The sequence below is a fragment of the Diorhabda sublineata genome, chromosome 2 (genome assembly GCF_026230105.1).
Source record: "Diorhabda sublineata isolate icDioSubl1.1 chromosome 2, icDioSubl1.1, whole genome shotgun sequence".
Lineage (NCBI taxonomy): Eukaryota > Metazoa > Arthropoda > Insecta > Coleoptera > Chrysomelidae > Diorhabda > Diorhabda sublineata.
The window spans coordinates 19,250,362-19,269,867 of NC_079475.1; the positions used below are offsets into that span (position 1 = coordinate 19,250,362).

General features: G+C 31.8%; 1 protein-coding gene across 2 annotated transcripts in view; it reads right to left on the bottom strand.

Moving 5' to 3' along the window:
• Nucleotides 1-5,568: 5,568 nt before the first annotated feature.
• Nucleotides 5,569-19,506, bottom strand: part of LOC130453286 (neurogenic differentiation factor 6-like) — a 45,329-nt gene continuing 31,391 nt past the window's right edge. The window contains exons 2-3 of one of the 2 annotated variants that reach the window (XM_056792939.1): nt 16,947-17,163; nt 5,569-6,412 (exon numbers count right to left, since the gene is read on the bottom strand). In XM_056792939.1, the coding sequence (XP_056648917.1) occupies nt 5,744-6,412 (669 nt within the window). In that variant the 5' untranslated portion in view covers nt 16,947-17,163 and the 3' untranslated portion in view covers nt 5,569-5,743. The remainder of the gene's footprint in view (nt 6,413-16,946; nt 17,164-19,506) is intronic. The other variant, XM_056792938.1, reaches the window with a different exon arrangement.

Consider the following 19,506-nt stretch of genomic DNA (forward strand, 5'->3'; position numbering starts at 1 on the left):
ATCTTACCAGTTTTAATGTATTTCTACCCGTGCTGTTGCCTAACCATCTATATTTTTAATTATACTATAGATTATACGGCACTCCGGCAAGGCTAACGTCATTTTCATTTGTTGTATAGCGTCAAATGCCTTTTTCTAGTCAAAAAATATCACGAAAAATGGTTGGTATATTTCGCGCACTTTTCGATCTATTTAGAGATGTTAATTTTACCGTAAGTACTCTTACGAGGGTTGCTGCTTAAATTTTGAGATACAGTGACAATAATGTGAATATGTCAAATCTGACGTTACCATTATAAAGTTTGAAATTTTTAATGGTGTACGTACCCAGATTCATTCGTGCCCTCACGTCGATACAGGACGAATTTCGTGAAGGTCGTCCGAAATCGGCTGTTGTGTCAGATAATATCGATGCTGTGCGTAAACTGATATTGAAAGATCGTCATATGACATACCGTGAGATGGATGCAAACTTGAACATAATTCCACTCGCATATATTCAATATTATTCGCACAAGAAGCACGAGACAAATGGTCAAGTTTTTTTAGGACTGGACATGTCGACACCGTTTCATTAGAGCAACGTCAATTCTGAATGGTACACCAGCAATGATTTGCCAGAAGTATCCGAAAAAATCGGAGATACGAATCGCAGAAGACGATTCATTCTCCACCACGGCAATGCGAGCTCTCATACACATCAGTTCAACCAGAAACGTTTTAGAACGGTCAAACAACGAATTGGTGGGTCATCCGACGTACAGTCCTTGTTTGGTACCCAAAAAACAATAAAACCATAAACAATTATAAATATTTGTTTATCTATCTATCACAAAACTTAAGTAGCAGCAGTATAGTAGTATATAAAAATTGAAAGATTTTTGAAAATAATGAATTTTTTATTTAGAAAATAATGAAAAACAATTTTGAATAATTATATTTCATCATCACTAATATATCTTCCTTTTCACTTTTTCCAATGATCCAAAATTCGTGCTTTTGAAAAAAAAAGCAGTTGGTTTTTCAGCAATAACTCGTTCAATTTCCAAGCTAGAATCTTTTTAAAAACTCATTTTGTTGGGAAATTTCGAGCACTTCCACGTTATGTGAAACAAAACTTTTTCAACTTCCAATTTCTAGAAGGGTGCAGCTCATAGGGGTTGCATAAGCCACATCTGGTCCCCGAATGCAAACTTTGAACTAATGTATCTCCTTCAATTTGTATTAATTTGCTTAAAATTTTTGGCAAGAAAAACCCTACAATTAATATTTGAAACATTTTCTCGTGACTTGAATAGTTTATTCAAACAAAAATTCATAATTTTTCAAGATTACGCAAATGGAGTGTTCAATTTAATCAATTATTTGTTTCTAAAATAAGTATATACATAAAATAAAGTTAATTGCGAGTGGATTATGATCAATTTCGATTAGGGTGGTAATAACGAGGAGTATAATTATAACATTTTTTCAAAAACGAAAAAAAGAAGGATCCTCATTTTCATTCTAAATCACACAACTCTTATACAACAGACTTTCGACAGGATTTTCTATGTGCTTTAAAAGATCTCTCGAGTTTTTTCCAAAAATGTCATCAATTTCAAGTTATTTGAGGTTAAAGGTTTTGAATTTCGGGGCTTCCCAAAAATAGCCATCCTTCAACGAATAATAATTCAATTATTTTTGAATTTACAGAGGTCCGTAAAAACGAATCTCTTTGTTTTTTTATTAGCTAAAGTTTTGCTCTTAACTATTTTGCTGATAAAAGATATTCATGAAAAACAGTAAAAAATATGCGTTTTTCCAATTTCCAATAAGCAGTTTCAACCGTTGATAACTCTAGAAATATCAACTTTATAGAATAAAAGTTGTTTAGAATCAATAAATCTATCGACCTACTTACATAAATTTTCATTTTCAAGAAGAGGTGGTTTTTACTCCCAGGGGAAAAGCACTCTTCGGTACAGGATAGATTTTGAAGAATGTTATAAATACTAGCTTTTTACCAATTTTCAAGAAAATCGACTTGATTATCAAAAATCCACGGGAAATCGGCTACCCTTCCTACTGTGGATTGGTATCTACGTACGTTTGAGGATTTACAATTTTACGAAGACAATTGGTACAATAACGCAATGAGTATTTTACTATGAAGGACAGTAGATTTTTAAGATAACAAATGTTTTTGTGAAAACAAAAATGGCAATTGACGTAATTTTATTGATGATACATCATCAAAGAAGTTGATTATTTGTAATACTTGCAATCGCGAAAACGTGAACTCACTACCAAATAAGAATGCGACATAATTCCATTTAAAAACATGATGTTATAACCCATGTAGTTTTATTTATTACTATTTCGCAAACACTTATACAATGAAGGTATAACAAATGGAATGATACCAGCTTTAAATATTAATTTCTTTATTTATATTTTTATTTTAAACACCGAACTGCCCTAATACGAACTAATGTACATACATTCACAATTAATTCTTATTCCAAATGTCTTCTGAATCAGCTTTTGATTTTTCTCACGGAGATAATCACTAAAATTCAAATTCGTCCGATCGAAGAAGTACCGTGCTCCTCCATTCCATTGATGCTTCCATTTTATACTTGATATGTACCAAATTCTTTCTGAGGAGATCTGAAAATCTTGCAATAATTATCTATATAAATTACTCTGTGTCCCGCAAGACTGCAATATTTTACTTAGGCTTGAGTAAAATACATTGTAAAATAAAGATAATTAAAAAGGAATATATCAATATCAGGAAAGTGTAATAATTTACCACCATGCTCAATATAAGATTTTTTACATCAAATTTTCTGTACAAATAATTTGACAATACTTATTCAAACGTTAGCAATAGTTACAGAAGTCGAAGAAATAGTTGTAGAAAAAAATAAAAAGGAAGTGTGGCCATCCTGTTTCGAAGATGTATCAAAAAAGCTCCTATTATCCTAAGATCAACATCAGAATAGTCTTTTTTCGACTCTGCATAACAATTTCAACATTACTTCCATGCTTGTTGAAATTGTCTTGTCTATACGCAATGAAGAATGGACGGGTGGGTTGCCGTGGTCTAAGATCCATCCAATTTGGTTATTGCGAGTCGTACATGACAAACACGAGTCTTTAACTGCTCCAAGACCCTTGCATAAATTAGTCTAGTTACTATTTAGAAGACTAGAAAATATTAACGATGAACGATGCCATGGATATAGAAAGAACCATGAACATTAGCTGTCAATCATTTGTGAATATTTCATTTTCTGTAAATATTTTCTTTCTCTTATCTAGAATTCGTTATGCCCTTTTGAGCATCATCAGATTATTGGAGTTTCAATTTTCACTCTTCTTTTATCTATTTTCCATTCTTTCCGGTTATTTGCTACTTCATTCATTTGTTGTATTTTTTTCTTTTCTCTCTTTCTCCTTCCCATGCTACTTATTCTTTTCTTCCTCTCCTTGTTTTATTGTGTCTCTTTGCTTGAGAAACTTAGGCTTTATGGTATTCTACTCTGTGACCCTACCAGCTATTTCGGTTATTATTGGTTCTTAGTTGAGCTTTTCTAGATTTATTGTATTTCTTATCCCCTCCATCCTTGTTTTTGCTACTATTTTTCTCAATTGCTTTATCTGTTCCTTACTAAGGTTCTACTTCTTCTCAAAGGCAGTTACTATTATTGAATTTTATTCCTTCGTCTTATTTCTTCCCATATTTGGACACATTTAAAGCAAAGTATATTCAATTATCTTTTCTTACTTTTTTCGCTATCTCTATATCTATTATCCATCTCCTCCTATTATTTTCCCTAATATTTTGATATTATTTTCCATTATCAGATCTTCTATTGTCTTCACTTTATTGTCTGCATATTCTAATCCATATAAAATGTTCATCATCGGTTTTAGTTATCTCCCAATTTTGTTTCCTAGTAGACTAGTATAAACAGAAGAGAGAGAGAGCGAAATTTTTTATTGTCAAAAAATTGTTACAATTTGTGGACAAAAGCTTGTAAAAACTAAAAAATAACTAAATAAAGATAAAATTGAGATAATATTACAATATACAGAATAAAACCACAATGAGTAACAAAATTATAGGTAATAGTAATAGATAATAATTAGTGTATAAGTCGTATAGACCATAGCAAAAATTAAATCAGTATAGCATGTCTGGAATTAAATATTATCATTAGAATAGAAGTCGTTTACAGAGTAGAAGGCACTTTCCTGTAAATATGCCCCCAAATTTGCAGAATACGGGAAAAGATAATATCGGTTTTATTTCAATTGGCAAGTGATTGTGCATTTTTTGCATTGTAAAATATTGAGCCCTTAAGTAGTTCTAAACGTGGAGTAGGTAGGTAAAGGTCGTGCTCCGTGTTTCTAAGTGGATAGCCGTGCAACGATCTGAAACTGGAGAAGCGTGCTTACGAATTAGGCAAATTCAAAGATGAATAAGGAAGTAGAAGTCAGAATTTTTAATCTTTTAGTAGAAGTCTCTGCAGTGAGCTCTGCTGTTTAGTCCAAGTAAATATCTATCAGCTCTCTTTTTTAGTTTGAAGAATCGCTCAAATTGAGTCGTACCACACGTACACGAGAAGGGGAAGGGCATATCTGAGATTCGGCTCAATAAGGAGATGGATAAATTCAGCTCTCATCTCAACGCAAAACAGGAGGAACTTAATTTTTTAGATAAGGCGGCAATATGTAACCCCCATTTTAAGGAATTGTCCCCAACAAGCCCTAAACATTTAACAGATTCGATGACGTCAATAGTCGTGTTGTTGAGGACTAACGCTGTCTGCTTATTCTACCCCATCTCCAGACTAAACTCTGTTGTTTCGTATATTTGAAGCCTTTAACGTTTTCATAACATTTAGTTATAACATTTTTACAGGGATTTCTATGTTGCTCAAACTCTTCCTTACCATTGTTCTCTTTATTGATTCCAACGCAGCTTTCAAATAGATCATCCCCTGTTCTGTTCTGTTATCGTTCGTTTTCCTACTTTATATTCACTTTGCTTCTCCTCCATCTCCTTATCTGTGTCTCTATGATTCTCATATCCTTTCAAACCAACTTATGATAAGCATATTGAGTCCGTCGTTTTTACACATCAGGTCATGTCTTCTATTATGTATTATTTGTTTTTTTCCCAGTCTAAGGGTATTTTACTTATATTACATGCTAAATAAAATATCTATGAAGGTTTGCTCTAAATATTTTATCATTTCTGCTTCTTTATTGCCACCTCTATAAGCGTTTCAGATTTCAATTTTCCTTATCGCTTTTTCTCTTCCATGATTTCCGCTGTTGTCTTCCTAATATCGTATACTTTCTGTTCATACTCCAAGTCTTCTCTTCTTGTTACGTTTTCGTCTCTGAGTCTGAATTTTTTTCGAAAAACTCCGTCTTCCGTGTTCATTTTTATATTTTGTACTTCATCTTTTATTCTTATCTATTTGTTACGTTATGTTATATACGGTGTGGTCAAATTATAGTAATAATCCCAGTACTTATATAAATAGTTTAAAATGATTATTGTACCAGTTTACATTCAAATTATTTTATTCTGTCAGATTGTTACATAATCAATAGAATGTATTACATATTTTTCATCAATAAACAAAGAATAAAATATGAAATATGGGTCGTTATTTTTGGAACTCGGGAATATCTACATCACCACATCACAATTTGCTTCTTAATTATGATCCAGTCATTATTAAAAAGTATCAAATAATAATGAATCAAATTGCGTTAATTGATGGGAAGTATCACATGAAAGTGAATTTAAATCAATCTGATCGATCGATTCATTATCAAACTCGACAGTGTAGCCTGTTGACAAAATTGAATGATCCGATGTGTCACTTTTAAAAATTGAAGATTCTTCATCTGATTCCAATAAAAATCTCTCAAAATGGTTTTCATCTGATAGACTTCTTTGATTAGATAAAACTTCTGACAGTGTTGAAATGTATTTCATGGCCAATCTCAACGTAGTTATTTTAGTTAACTTTTCATTTTGTTGGTGTTGGTATGCCATTTGTGGTACCACTTTTCGCAATGTTTCAAATGCTCTATTTATTTCCTTCATCCTTGTTCTTTCCCTAGCATTAGCGTTTCTTCGACGGTATTTGCTTAAAGGTGCGGCTTTTCGTTTAAGTTTCTTGTTTCTTTCATAATCTCTTTCCTCGTCTTCAGAATTAGAGTTATGCTTTCTTAGGAATATTCGGGGCCTCAGTAAATATTTTTCGGATGTATGATGTTTTTGTATGTATTGGTTATTATTATTTTGATCTGAATATTTTATTTCTGTCTTTGTGAGCAGTCCCAATCGATGGCATATTTCATCATCAAATTGAATCATTTTTTCATTTCTTGTGTACATCTGAAATAAAAATAAATTTAATTAATTTATATTATTGGAAATAACATGGAACATTTTATTTGCCTCGTAAAATATGACTATTATATTTTATAAAGAGCAAATCTAATGGAGAAAATTATTTGATAATTTGATTTTCGGTTCATCTTCAATATAGTATCTTCCAAAATGTGGAAGTGAAAAGATATATCAACAGAACGAAGTAAACACAGCATTTGAAATACTGACAAATCCTGTTGATAATAAGCAAAACCTCCGAAAAAAGGATTGTTGTAATTATATTAATCCAGCAAATGTACATGAAACTCATATTCTACACATAATTTTCTTTTGAAGATCTGGATATAACAAAGAACTAAAGCAATTTCCATTGATATTACAAACGATTTTAACACTATAAATTAGTGAGAAATTTTCGTAACGCCATCCGTATTCAAGATAAAGGGCGTTGAAAAAATTTTTTACGATTTTGCCGCAACTACTGGCAACGTTGTAATGAAATTTTATCCATTTTTTATGTCTGACTCTCATAGAGGGCGTTAATGCTGGTATAAAAAAGTTATTATTATTATTATTATTAATTAGTACGAATTATGTGAATTGAAAATTTTTTGTCACGTAGTGTCAATAGTACCGTATAACTTGCGTCCTCTATGAGAGTCAAACATAAAAACAAATTCATTGGATGTATCAGCTTCTAAAACACATTCGTATAAAATTTCATTTCAATGTTGCCAGTAGTTGCTGTAAAATCTTAAACAATATTTTTTTTCTTAAACGCCCTTTATCTTGAATACGGATGGCGTTACGAAAATTTCTTACTAACCAAACCCCAAATATTTTTCAATTTTCTATATATCCTAGAGACGGGATCACCTTTTATTGAAACACCCTGTAAAAGTTCCAGGAAACAATAAACTACTAATAGCCCAATAGCGTCAAACATAAAAATTGGACGAGGCAGAAATAATTCCTACAAAAGGTTTTATTATTTTAATAGCTTCATTTCAACCCTAATATGACTATGCTAGATTTTCTTCCTCGCCGGAGTTAGGCTAACCATCAAGCTATTTATCAATAAAGTGGTTAATAATAGAGTTAAAGAGGATATTTGGCGTAGAATTAAACTCAAATTAGCTTTTTCGACCAACCGTCTCCGTACAGTTTCCCCTTTGGCCCTTTAAGGCGCACTGGTAAGTAAAGCTACCAAAAAAGTTCTTTGACACCTTCCTTCTCGAGATTTTATTAAATAAAGCTCTTGGAAACAAATACAGTGTATGTCTTTTTGAAGTATAATGTTGAAGAGAATATATCGGCGAAATAATTATTAGCAGAAAAACGCTAGAACGTTTCTGACTGAGATTTCTTCTACAAACATGAGAATTTTGTTCTTCAATTTTTTATATAATATTGTTATTCCCAGTCAAAGATAATAATATGACACAACGCTTGCACTATTCAAGCAGAGTAAGATAAAAGTGGTGAAGCTGTTGGAAAAAAAAGATTCTCTCCGCAAAGAAATCAAACCTTTCTTCGCGCATAACACTTAACATTGCCGAATCTGGCCTTCACTTTTTAACACTTTATGGGGGTTAGAAATGAGATACTCTGGATAAATTGCGATTTATACAATTTTCCAAAGCCCTTGTGAAGTAAAAATTCAACCAGGCACCCCTACCACCAACTTCCCATCAACATTGCTTGAGAACGTACCTACAAGTACAACTGTAGTTAGGTCATCAGATTGATCCGCTCCACTGGAGCTGGTAGGCTTCAAAGTTTGGTCGTGATTCTGTTACTATATCGAGAGAAACAGCTCTCCAATCACTTCACTCTATAATTTCCTGCAAATGTAACAAGGGGTGTACAGGTAGATGTGAGGCTGGGATTAAGTAATTGTTGATTTGTGTCAACTCCTTCCCACCTAAAAAGATTGATGAGCTAGATGTTCTGAACTGAGCTTCGGACTCACAAGAGAATTTTAAAGACTTTAAGAAGTCGAGTAGTCCAGCAACAGTCAAACGTCGACGTTCTCTATAATTTTCTGCATAATCGTTGATTTGTGCCAACTGCAACTCGACGTCTTTACTTCCCAACAATTTCTCATAACTTTCTCATATTTTTCCATTCACTTTCACCAATTTTCCTTATTGTAAAATATAATCATCATTAATTGAAAACAAGCATTGTATTTTTTAATTTGTCACTATCATCTTTAAATCAGTTATTTAATATTATTTTTATTAGGTATTATGTTCAAAGCACTTATTGATCAAAATCAGTCAAATGAACTGTCATCATTGATGATAACTATGATAAAAAATGATCTAAATTTGACATGACACTTTACGGAGACGGTTGATCGAAAAAGTTCACTTTTCATTTCAATCTACGCAAAATTGATTTCTCTGTACTTTTATAATAACCACTTTATTGATAATCGGTTTGGTTTAGATGATATTACGGAAAACCTGGAGTTAAAACAAGAATATGTCCAACTTTGATGTGCAATGATATGGGAACGAGTGGTCAGAAAAATTTACGACCAATCTCATTCAATGCAGAATTTTTATAACAATGTTTTCGATAATACCATAGAGATACCTCCTTTGGAGGTAAATCCCCGCCACTTTAAAACAACTCTGATAAGAGGGAAAATTCTATGATATTGGGGTAGAAATGAAGCCATTAAAACAAAAAAACCATTTGTAGCACTTATTTAAGATTTGAAGTTTAATCCTACTATAAAGCTATTAATAAGAAACGCCACAGCGGTCACGGATTTAGTTATTCCAAAATCATTCAATATGATGGAAAAAGGAAAGACAGCATGTAGTGATTAACTACTAGGCTACGCAAATATATAACGTGAAAGAACTGTACGAAGAAGAATCAAATAAGTGATATAAATATGAATGAACAGTGAAAGTCAATTTGGAATAAAAATAATTGAATATCGAATTTTATTGATAATGAACAACATCTGTGTAAAGACATAAACTAGGAGAACTCTATATTACTTCGACATTAGCGTAGGACGCGAAAAAAATTAATGAAAAAAGAAAACTACTATAGTTAACATTTAAAACCAAAAATATTTTTATAATTTCTTAAAATTGTCATCGATTGTTAAATATCTACCCAACATATTTTATACAAGCTGATCTTGAGTGGACCGATTCATGACAGCTCTGCTTTTTTGAGAAGCCTAACGTTTATGTAAGTATCTTTAATTTATCCTTACAAACGAGATCCGTGAGTGGAGATTGACTAAAAATATTAATACTGAAGTTAAACTATGTCAAAACAATTTATTTCATTAAAAAAGTATTTCCGCCTTTATCTAAATGGAAATGTGAATGAAAAATAATGTTCATCATATCTTTTCATTTTTAAAATTCTAATTTAACTAGTGGATTTATCATGATATGTTGCAAAATGCTAGAGAACCGTCAATTCTTGAAATTTTTAATGAGAACCTGGATAAACAAATTGGTGAGTAATACCTGATAATTTAGAAGACAATAGTATGTTGCTCCTTCATATTATTATAGTGAAATAAAACAGTATTTGGATGAGGACTTTGGTGGTAGAGGAATTAATTGACGAGGTTCGATGGAATTGTCAGCTTTATCACCGGACTTCACACCTTTAACTTTTTTCTATGGCACTGAAACTAACTATATTGATTTTCTAAAAAACAATTTATTGTTGCAAAATAAGAGGCTATTTCTTTAGGCCTTTTTTAAAAACTACAAAAATATAGTCCATGAGAAATCGGCGCATGAGTTTCAAAAGCTATTCAACTCCATTTTTTTCATATGATCTTCTTCAAATTGCCCTACTGATAATATAAATGTATGGTGTCTTGGAGACATCCCATGCTATATTGTTTAAGCCGAGATTTTTCAAACATTTGCAAGGAATTGTTATTTTTCAACCATATGATTTTTTTTGTATACTTAATAAAAATAAAAAAGATTCCTGTGACTTCTCGCCATAGGGTTAATATTTTCAGAGATATGAATTTTTGAACGAATTTTTTTGAGATTATCTATACAGTAGTTAATTATATTCTTAAGAGAGATTTCATTGGTTATACCTCTTTTTTAATTGTAATTTCTCGCGCTCACAAGTATCGCGGTTTCTCTCTGACTCATGCGCTGCATCGACCTCTCTGTGTCCAGAATCATTATTTATCATTTATCTTAAAAACTATTAACTTCATCAAGATATCAAGTTTGTTAAAGACAGCAATATTAATAATAATTAAATTTTATCCACAATTTGTTTTCTATAAATTTTTTTCTAGAATCAATTTTACAAAAATTTTGAGAAATATATAAATAACAGTTTGTGATATTTAACTTGCTGAGCAAGAAGAATGTCAACTGAATGAAATGTACATATTTTTTTAAAAAAATCATCAATTTTTAGACGTTCTGCAGATTTTTTTTAACTGGCCGCATATTATGCACAGATTACTCGTGTTCAGGATTTCTGGTGGACCTACTAGGAGTATAAATTGTTCTTGAAGTTGACAATTCTGTCGACTGGACATCCTGAAGATTTTGATCTCGTTTGTGTAGTAGAATTTCACTTTTTTAAATTTTTTCTTTACTTGTGTAACTTGCATAACACGTTCTGTGCTACGAAAATGTTGATTTATCAAGAGAAGAAATATACAAATTTTCAAACCGGATAGCGGCATCATCTTTTCGTCGACAAGCACGTTGTACAGTTATATTATATGTATCAGGCTTCGGATTCTTCACTACATTGTTTGCAATTTGGAAAAAATATATGCTAGAGAGGTTTCAAAATATTTTCTTTTCTTGAAAACTACCAAAAATGACATGACACATATAACGAAAAATCGAAAAAACTGAAAATATAGCCATATAAAAATGTTAAAGTAATATACGAAATTACTGAAATCGGTGCAACAATGCTTAACCATGTTACAATGAAATAAAAAATACTGTTTAACTATGACTTGAATGTATAAATGCTCTAAATAATCAACAATTTTATCACAAGGACAAACAAAGATCTTGAGATTTTATACAAAGACTAACTTTGAAAACATAATAAACGAAATAAAAGAATATTTTCCTCACTCAGACACAATTTATTAATTATTTTTCAATTCGAATATTTCAGTGCGTACTAATATCTTTTATTGACTATTTATATATAATTATGATTCCAAAAAATTTTCATATGCCATTTTATCTTATTATTGTTAATAAAAAAGCAACAATTAATATAATAATAACAAAAAATAATATAAAATGATAAAAAAGTTATTTCAATTACATATACCGATTCTGCTTGAATATCTTTTCTTAAATTGAATCAATAATACAATTTATTGAAATCAAATTATAGACAATTCAATTATCAATAACATTGCTCTCTTTAATCCTAATATTGATGAAGCTGGAGGTTTTTTAACACGTTGACTGCCAACTACGAGATAACTAGTAGATTGCTTTCTTTTCTAGGACGCCAACTACGAGTTATCCGTCTGGTGTTTACTTGCCAAATTTGTGCGGCTACGATTAAACTCGGAATATATAAATACTAATATCGATAGATGGCTTCTGGGAAAAGAACAAAAAATCAACGCTGACTTGCATGAACAGAAAATTTATTATAAAACGAACAAAAAATATAATTATAAAAATTAGTTCAAATGTTCCACACAAAGGGCTGGCTTCTATTTACATGCTGGATAGAAACAACGCGTTTCTCTACGTCTTTTTTGCTTCAGTACATATACGACATGGCTTTGTCGGACGCTGTTTTTTTCTTGGTAGGTGCTAGACTCTCTAAATAATGAAACTCTTGCAATTTAATTTTTTTCCAATCTGGTTGAATCTCTTCAATCAACGCGACGACGAATTCTTCTCTAAACTTGATCAGTTTTATTTCAGAAGAAGTTACTTTTTGAAAAATTTTATCGGCCATCTAATAGTCTTTCTTAGTTTTGCGTAGTACTCAATTTCATTTTGAGTCAGTGGTCTTTTCTTATCTATATTGGATTCTTGATAATTTAATTATAATAATAATTATAAAACAAAACACTCAAGAAAGACGTACTCTACAATATCTAAGATACTACTGACGAATATGGACGCGTATATATGATTTGGCTTTAGCGACAGATCGAATCGTGTATGTGCGTGTCTGCGTACGAATTAACTTGTAGTTGGCTTCCGCGAAGAGATTTATGTTACAGAAGCCAACTATGAGATAATTCTTAACATTCGTAACACCTTTTTCTTAAAAAAATACATTTTTTATACTTTTTATGATAACTATGCAGTAGAATTTGAGTTTTTAATAATATAATGTAATTAAATCAAATTGTCATTTTAAATGGAATTCTGAACCTTGCAGTGGCAGTCAATGTGTTAAGGTGAATGATAAAAAATGTTTCAAGACTCAAAGAGGCCGATGCAGCCCAAGAGTCAGAGAGAAATGGCCATACTTAAAGGTAAACGATGCATACTTGTGGGGGCACGAAATTAAAAATATGAAAACAAGTATAATCAATGAAGTTTATATATTTTTTGATATATTTATATTATTTAATATATAAAAGTATCCGAATATTTAAAAATTCGTATCTCTAAAAATATTAACCCTGCCCTGAAATCTTATACAACAATTTCGGCTTAAACAATATGGCACAGTGTTGCCCCTTGGCAACATGCAATCATGTCATCAGTGGAACAATTTGAAGACGATCGTATAAAAAAATAGACTGGAATAGTTGTCGGTATTCATGCGCCGATTCTTCCTAAGACTAAAACTTAATATATAGGATAATTCGCTAACAGGATGTGAGTCAATTTGAGCAATTATTGCAGCAAATTCTTCAATCTGTAATGAGAATTGTACATTGAAATTTGACTTTAATTCAGTATGAATAAACACAAATAAGATTAGAATAATTGAATAGGTTTTCTCAATATTTTGGAAAAAGTGTTGGTCAGACCTTGTAACGTATTTTTGACAGATAGTTTTCTCATAAAGACTAGTAAGGTAGTATATATTTAGTTTCTTATAATAAGAGAAAGAAGATATATAAATAGTACAGTAGGACTATTTTTATCAATTACCAAAACGCGAAATGTAAGAAGAAAGTAATCGGAATCAATGAAGCTAATAATTCACTGGCCAACAAGATTTTCGTAACACAGGCGAGACCTTTATTATTAAAATGGAAATACCCGTCCAATAATAGAAAAAATATTTATTAAGCACTAACACATATCACTTTTCAATAGCTTAATTATCCCTGTTTACATTAGTGGGTAGGTAATTTTGTAAAGGGTTAATACCGGTAAATTTAATGACCGAAAAAATACCTGAACTGTATTATTCAGAATAATAAACATAAATTAGTATTCTGTTGGTTTCATATTAAGTTTATAATGCAAAAAGTGATAATAAAGACGAAAATGTCGAGTCTAACGCGCCGAATTTTCAGTAATTCTCCCGACAAATTTTGCTGATAAGTGGAGAATTTATGGTGAAATCGTAAGCCAGGCCATTATCCGAAAATGTGGAAAAAGCCTATTTCAAATATTTTGATACTTCAATTGGAGACCAAGACAAGCAGTGAGCCCCGCACGCGTGCTCTGTTAGTTGTAGCGTGTCTATGATGCAGTGGATAAATGGGAAGAAAAAAGCAAGCCTTTTGCAATTCCAGTGGTACGGCGGAAACCTACTAACCAAGCACAACATCGATTATCCAAATTTGCGGTCTGTTATACGACCTGTTCCCCATAATAAATTTACCAGTGTCGATTGCGCCTCTATATCCGCAAAATATTGTTTTAAAAGATACTGGAGACAACGTATCATCAGGAAGCTCCGAAGAACAATGCTCCAACCCTGTTTTTACTCCAAGTACCAGTTCAGGCGAGTCACATTTGATTTTTCAAAGTGAGTTGAATGATTTAGGGCGTGATTTGGGGTTATCAAAGCGACAGTCTGAACTTTTTGCTTCCCGTCTTAAGTAATGGAACTTGTGAGCCGAAGAGACAAAAAATACAACTTTAAAAAAAGAAATTGCTACAGTTTCTGCATTCTACAGTATGGAAAATTCGTTGTGTGCGTGTACGGATATTGATAGTCTAATGAAGGAACTTGATATTGAGCATTATCCCAGTGAGTAGTGTCTATTTATTGACTCATCTAAATACAATGTAAAAGCAGTGTTATTACACAATGGAAATTTAAAACCGTCTATACCAGTTGCTTATTCTGTGAAGATGAAAGAAAATATTCACTTGCTTTTACACAAAATTAACTACAACAAGTATAAGTGGCAGATATATGGGGACCCGAGGGTGATTGGAATTTCAATGGTACTCCAGGGAGGGTTTACGAAACATTGCTGTTTTCTTTGTCTATGAAACAGTCGGGAATTAGATCAACACTATGTAAAAAAAATTGGTAAGCAAGAAGTGAGTGTCAGCTGGGATCTCAAAATGTTGATTTTATACCCATGGTATGGATAAAGACGTTGATGAATTCAAATACCTTAGACATGTCTTTCCCCAGTTGAGTTATGCCAAATTAAAAGAAGGTATTTTTATTGGACCACAAATAAGAAAATTGCTGGACAATTTTGCCAGAAAACTCACTAGACAGGAACTTGGAACATGGAAGATATTTGAGAGGATTTTTTAGCAACAAAGTCCAAACTACCAACAGTTAGTTTATGAATTTCTAGACGCCTACAAATCCGCCCTTGGTGCTCGAATGTCATTGAAAATTCATTTACTCCATTCCCATCTGACATTTTTTCTCGAAAATTTGGAAGCTGTCAGTGATGAGCAGGGTGAAAGTTTCCACCAAGATATTAGAACAAATTTGATGAAATCAACATCTACTTATAACAACATCGTGAATAATATCTTACCAGATACAAGAAAAAAAAACTTCATCAAATATGAGGTATATACACAAAGTAAATTCCGTTTGATTATATAAAAGACGTGTGCAGATACCGAAAAATATTTATTGTACAAAAATCTACAATTGTTAAACTCATTGTCTACACAACGAAATTTTGTAGGCATTTGTCATAGCGTGTCCCAAGTTTTTGTATGTCTTCTTCATAGAAGACTGCCGCCTTTGATTTCAACAGTATGGTAACTTGTTATTTAAGCTCATCATAATCATTAAAATATTGACTACCAAGGAAAGATTTTAGATGTAAAAAGAGATGAAAGCCACTAGAAGCGAGGTCCGGGCTGTGCGAAGAATGATCAAATACAACTCAGCTAAATTCCTGTGAAAGTTTTTTTGTCATGTTTACAGTGAAAGGTCGGCCATTATGGAAAAAAACCACAAGTTTTGACAGTTAACCTCAGCGTTTGTTCCGTATTTCTTAATGGTCTCCCAATAGTCTCGTGATAAAAATGGAATTTTCACGAATCATGTTTATTTAGACAACTTACGTTGGGAACAAAGTTCCATCAATTGCTATTTAGTTTCGGGGGTGTCGTAAGATAACCAATTCAGTAAGAATTTTAGATACCCAACATGAGCAAAGCTTTAGAAATTTTTGTTTTTCATGAATGTTATGAAATAATGATTGTGAGATTTGCGAAGATTCCATAACAACAGCACGAATTGTACACTTACGTACTTGCTTAAGCTCATTTTCAATTGCATGAACCAGTTCATCAGTAATCAAAGACGGGTGTACTTGAACTGTCTCACCTATTTTCTAATCATTAAATCACCCATTTCAAAAACTTCGCAGATTTGCCGATAAATTCCACTGGGATTAACTTTCATGCATGTAGAAAAGGAATTAAAAATGTTGTCACTTTCAATTAAGGCTCATATCATAAAGAAGCACTACAAAGAACACATCGACGGCCGCGATCTGAATATGGCGTTCATTTCTTCGGCTTGAATCAGAGTAATTGCAGCGCGTGCTTGGAACTGCGATCGTAGCGCTGTAGCTGATAGAAATAGAAACAGAACTTACTTTATGATATACCTCGTATATCACAAAGGTACTTTCAAGAAGTGTATGCTTGTCACAAGGAACATCAAAAATATGAATTTTAAATAGAAAGAAATACATTTAAACTATTCATTGAAACTTAAATTATAGTTTAATGAAACGTATATTTTAAATTTTTTCTTAGCAAGTTGTAGAAAAAATTTACTGCTCAACTCATGTGGATTGTTCAAAAATTCTTTTGTATTATTTGATAAATGTATATCGATTATGAATTACAGCATAATTAGTTAATTGTACCTGATTAATTGTTAATGTGAAATAAAAACAATATAGTTTTTTTACAACTTGTCTGAATAATGTGTTAATATTAGCATAAAATTAAAATGAAAGAGTGACCCTTTTTTTTGCAAAGCAACTTCAAGTATTTTCGTAATTTAAAACAATATAAAATTGTTGTATTTCTATTCTAGCTCGTTGGAAAAACAATAATTTCATTGAAAAATCTAGAACGGACTAAAAATATTATTTAAAACTTACCAAAAATCTTTAATAGCTAAACAACTATCGCGAGTAACAACACTTTTTACATATTTCTGAAAATATCCATAGCAGTATTCACGTGAATATTATAAAAATAATTGGTTAGTTGTTACTCTTAGGTCTCTGCGTGTCCACTAAACCATGCTCAACTCTTTAGGTACTAGTTTACCGCCCATTAAAGTTAAAGAAGACTCCCACTAACTAACGGGCGCTCCTACGGTATAATCATTTTTCAATTAGTATTAATTACGTCCAATTTTGATTAATACTGATAAATAATACAAAAAAATGGTAATATCACAGCAGTTAGCCAGTAATTTGACCTAATAAAAGTATTTTATGTTGTTCATGGTGTGTAAATTGTATTGTGAGATTCATTTAAAAAATATTTGGGTTGTAGTGGGTAGTGAAAATACTTCGATGTGTTTCAAGAAAAATAGAGTAGGGACTAACTAACTTCAAATAACAAAAAAGTGTTTCTAAAAATGAGTAAATAGGAAAATTTTCGAACAAACTTTAATTGTTACAACCAATTTTTTGGCCAATAAAGTTGTAGTCACAGTACTTCGGAATTCCAAAGGTTATTGATTGATAAATTATTTAGAAAAAAAGTATATTGTCCTGATTTGTTGACATTTTGATGTCGAATTGTCATTATTGTTGCAGGAAACTTAGACGAACTGCAATTAAGGATCTCAGATAAATAAATAATGATGCCAAGGGAAAGACGTATTTTACGAAATTTCCAGAGATTTTTTTGTGAGATTATTTGTAGAAATTATGTCAGAAAAATGAAATATCTTCTTTACAATAAATAAGCTTTTTAAATGAGAACGCACTCTTCGTTGAATTGTCTTCGTTGCCATCCATCCGAGTTTCCCCGTATTTGTCCTAGCCTAGAGAACATCCGAGGAGCGTCTGGGCGGCGCTTTATTTGTGGTCCGGGTTTAAAAATTTTGAAAAAATTAAACCAACAATTTTTTTTGTGAAAGCTGCAAGAAAGTCTATATCCAAACATGGGTAGCGTGGGATTCTCTGTTCATGTTATTAACAACGCAGTACATCCCGGATGTGATTAAAGCTCTAAAAGAATTCTGTGTTATGGCTGCTGATAATAATTGTAGAAGAGAATAATTATTGAATTCGAAAAGTTACCTCAAAAATTTCAACACTAAATACTAAATTGATCTTGGTACTTTTAATATTTGTGTTTAATAGTTTAATAGTACATAATCTGGTATGTAATGGTCATATACAAAGAATGTCAGACATGACGCATAAAGGACTTAGATAAGAATGGCGTAAATGGAGGCTAGAATTCGGATGACGTCAGAAAACGTTGAACGAAGTCTTTGCCAGCTAGATTATGAGAGTTACCGTAGTAGAATTGTGGCAAATTTAAACACCAAAGTGTACTAACTCTAATATATTTCCGAACTTTCGAATATTTGAGTATTAATCTTCTGGTACTTGATTAGTAAAGAATTGCGGCGTTTTAAATATCGTTGATTCTTTTAAAAAGCATTAAATTCATCAATTTCAAAAAGCAATATTCAAATTGATAGATATATTAAGGTTGTCGATTATATCATTATTATAATCGAAATTATTATGAATCAAATCGATGAATTTAAGGTTTTTGAAAAGAATCATCGAAAATTAAAACGCAATTCTCTAAGCTCAGAAGTATATTAAAATTAGTATCTAATTTTGCCACAATCCCACTATGAAAACTCTCTCTCTTTCCATGTTTCGGCTCCCACTTTCGAGTCATTATAGAGAGAAAGATGAGGATAGGGTAGTTATGTATTTATTGATAAGAAATGATCCGATTCTGTGGACTCAATCTACCTACTCCACGCAACGAATCAACCCTTTATCTTGGTTGATTCCAAGGTCTCAATCTGCCTACTCCTTGGAATCATTGCTGGTCTTGAGCTAACTCAATTATATTAATGTCTACGGTGTTCTCGGTGGTGAAAATATTATTTTTATTTCCTATTTTGAATATTTTTATTTCAGCTTTTCATTTCCTCGGTAAAATTCCAAAAAGTAAGTAGATTGAGGCCTTATAATCAACCAGGAAAAAGGGGTGATTCTTTGCGTGAAGTAGGCAGATTGGGACCACGGAATCTAATCACTCCTTATCAATGAAAGAATAATTATCGTATCCTCACCCTTCTCTTGATAGTGGTTCCAAAGCGGGAGCCTAAACGTTGAAAATTTTCACAATTCTAACGTGGTTGAACCCGTGAACCTAGTTCTTTTGTTCATAATTTTGACCGCAGAAACCTTTCCAAGAATATCTTTTTACACTAAATTTGAACATTAATGAAAAATAGCTAAAATAAAAAATGCACATCCATTATTTTTGACATGAGCGCTTATTCTTTAAAGAGCAAATTGAACATCAGTATCAATTTCTGCTCTTAAATACTTTAAATGTTATCTTCGAGTAACACTAACAAACATTCTCACTTTAATAATCTGACCATCTAAGATACCGCTCCATACATCGATCGATCATTAACACTGATATTGAAGAACTTTCATCACC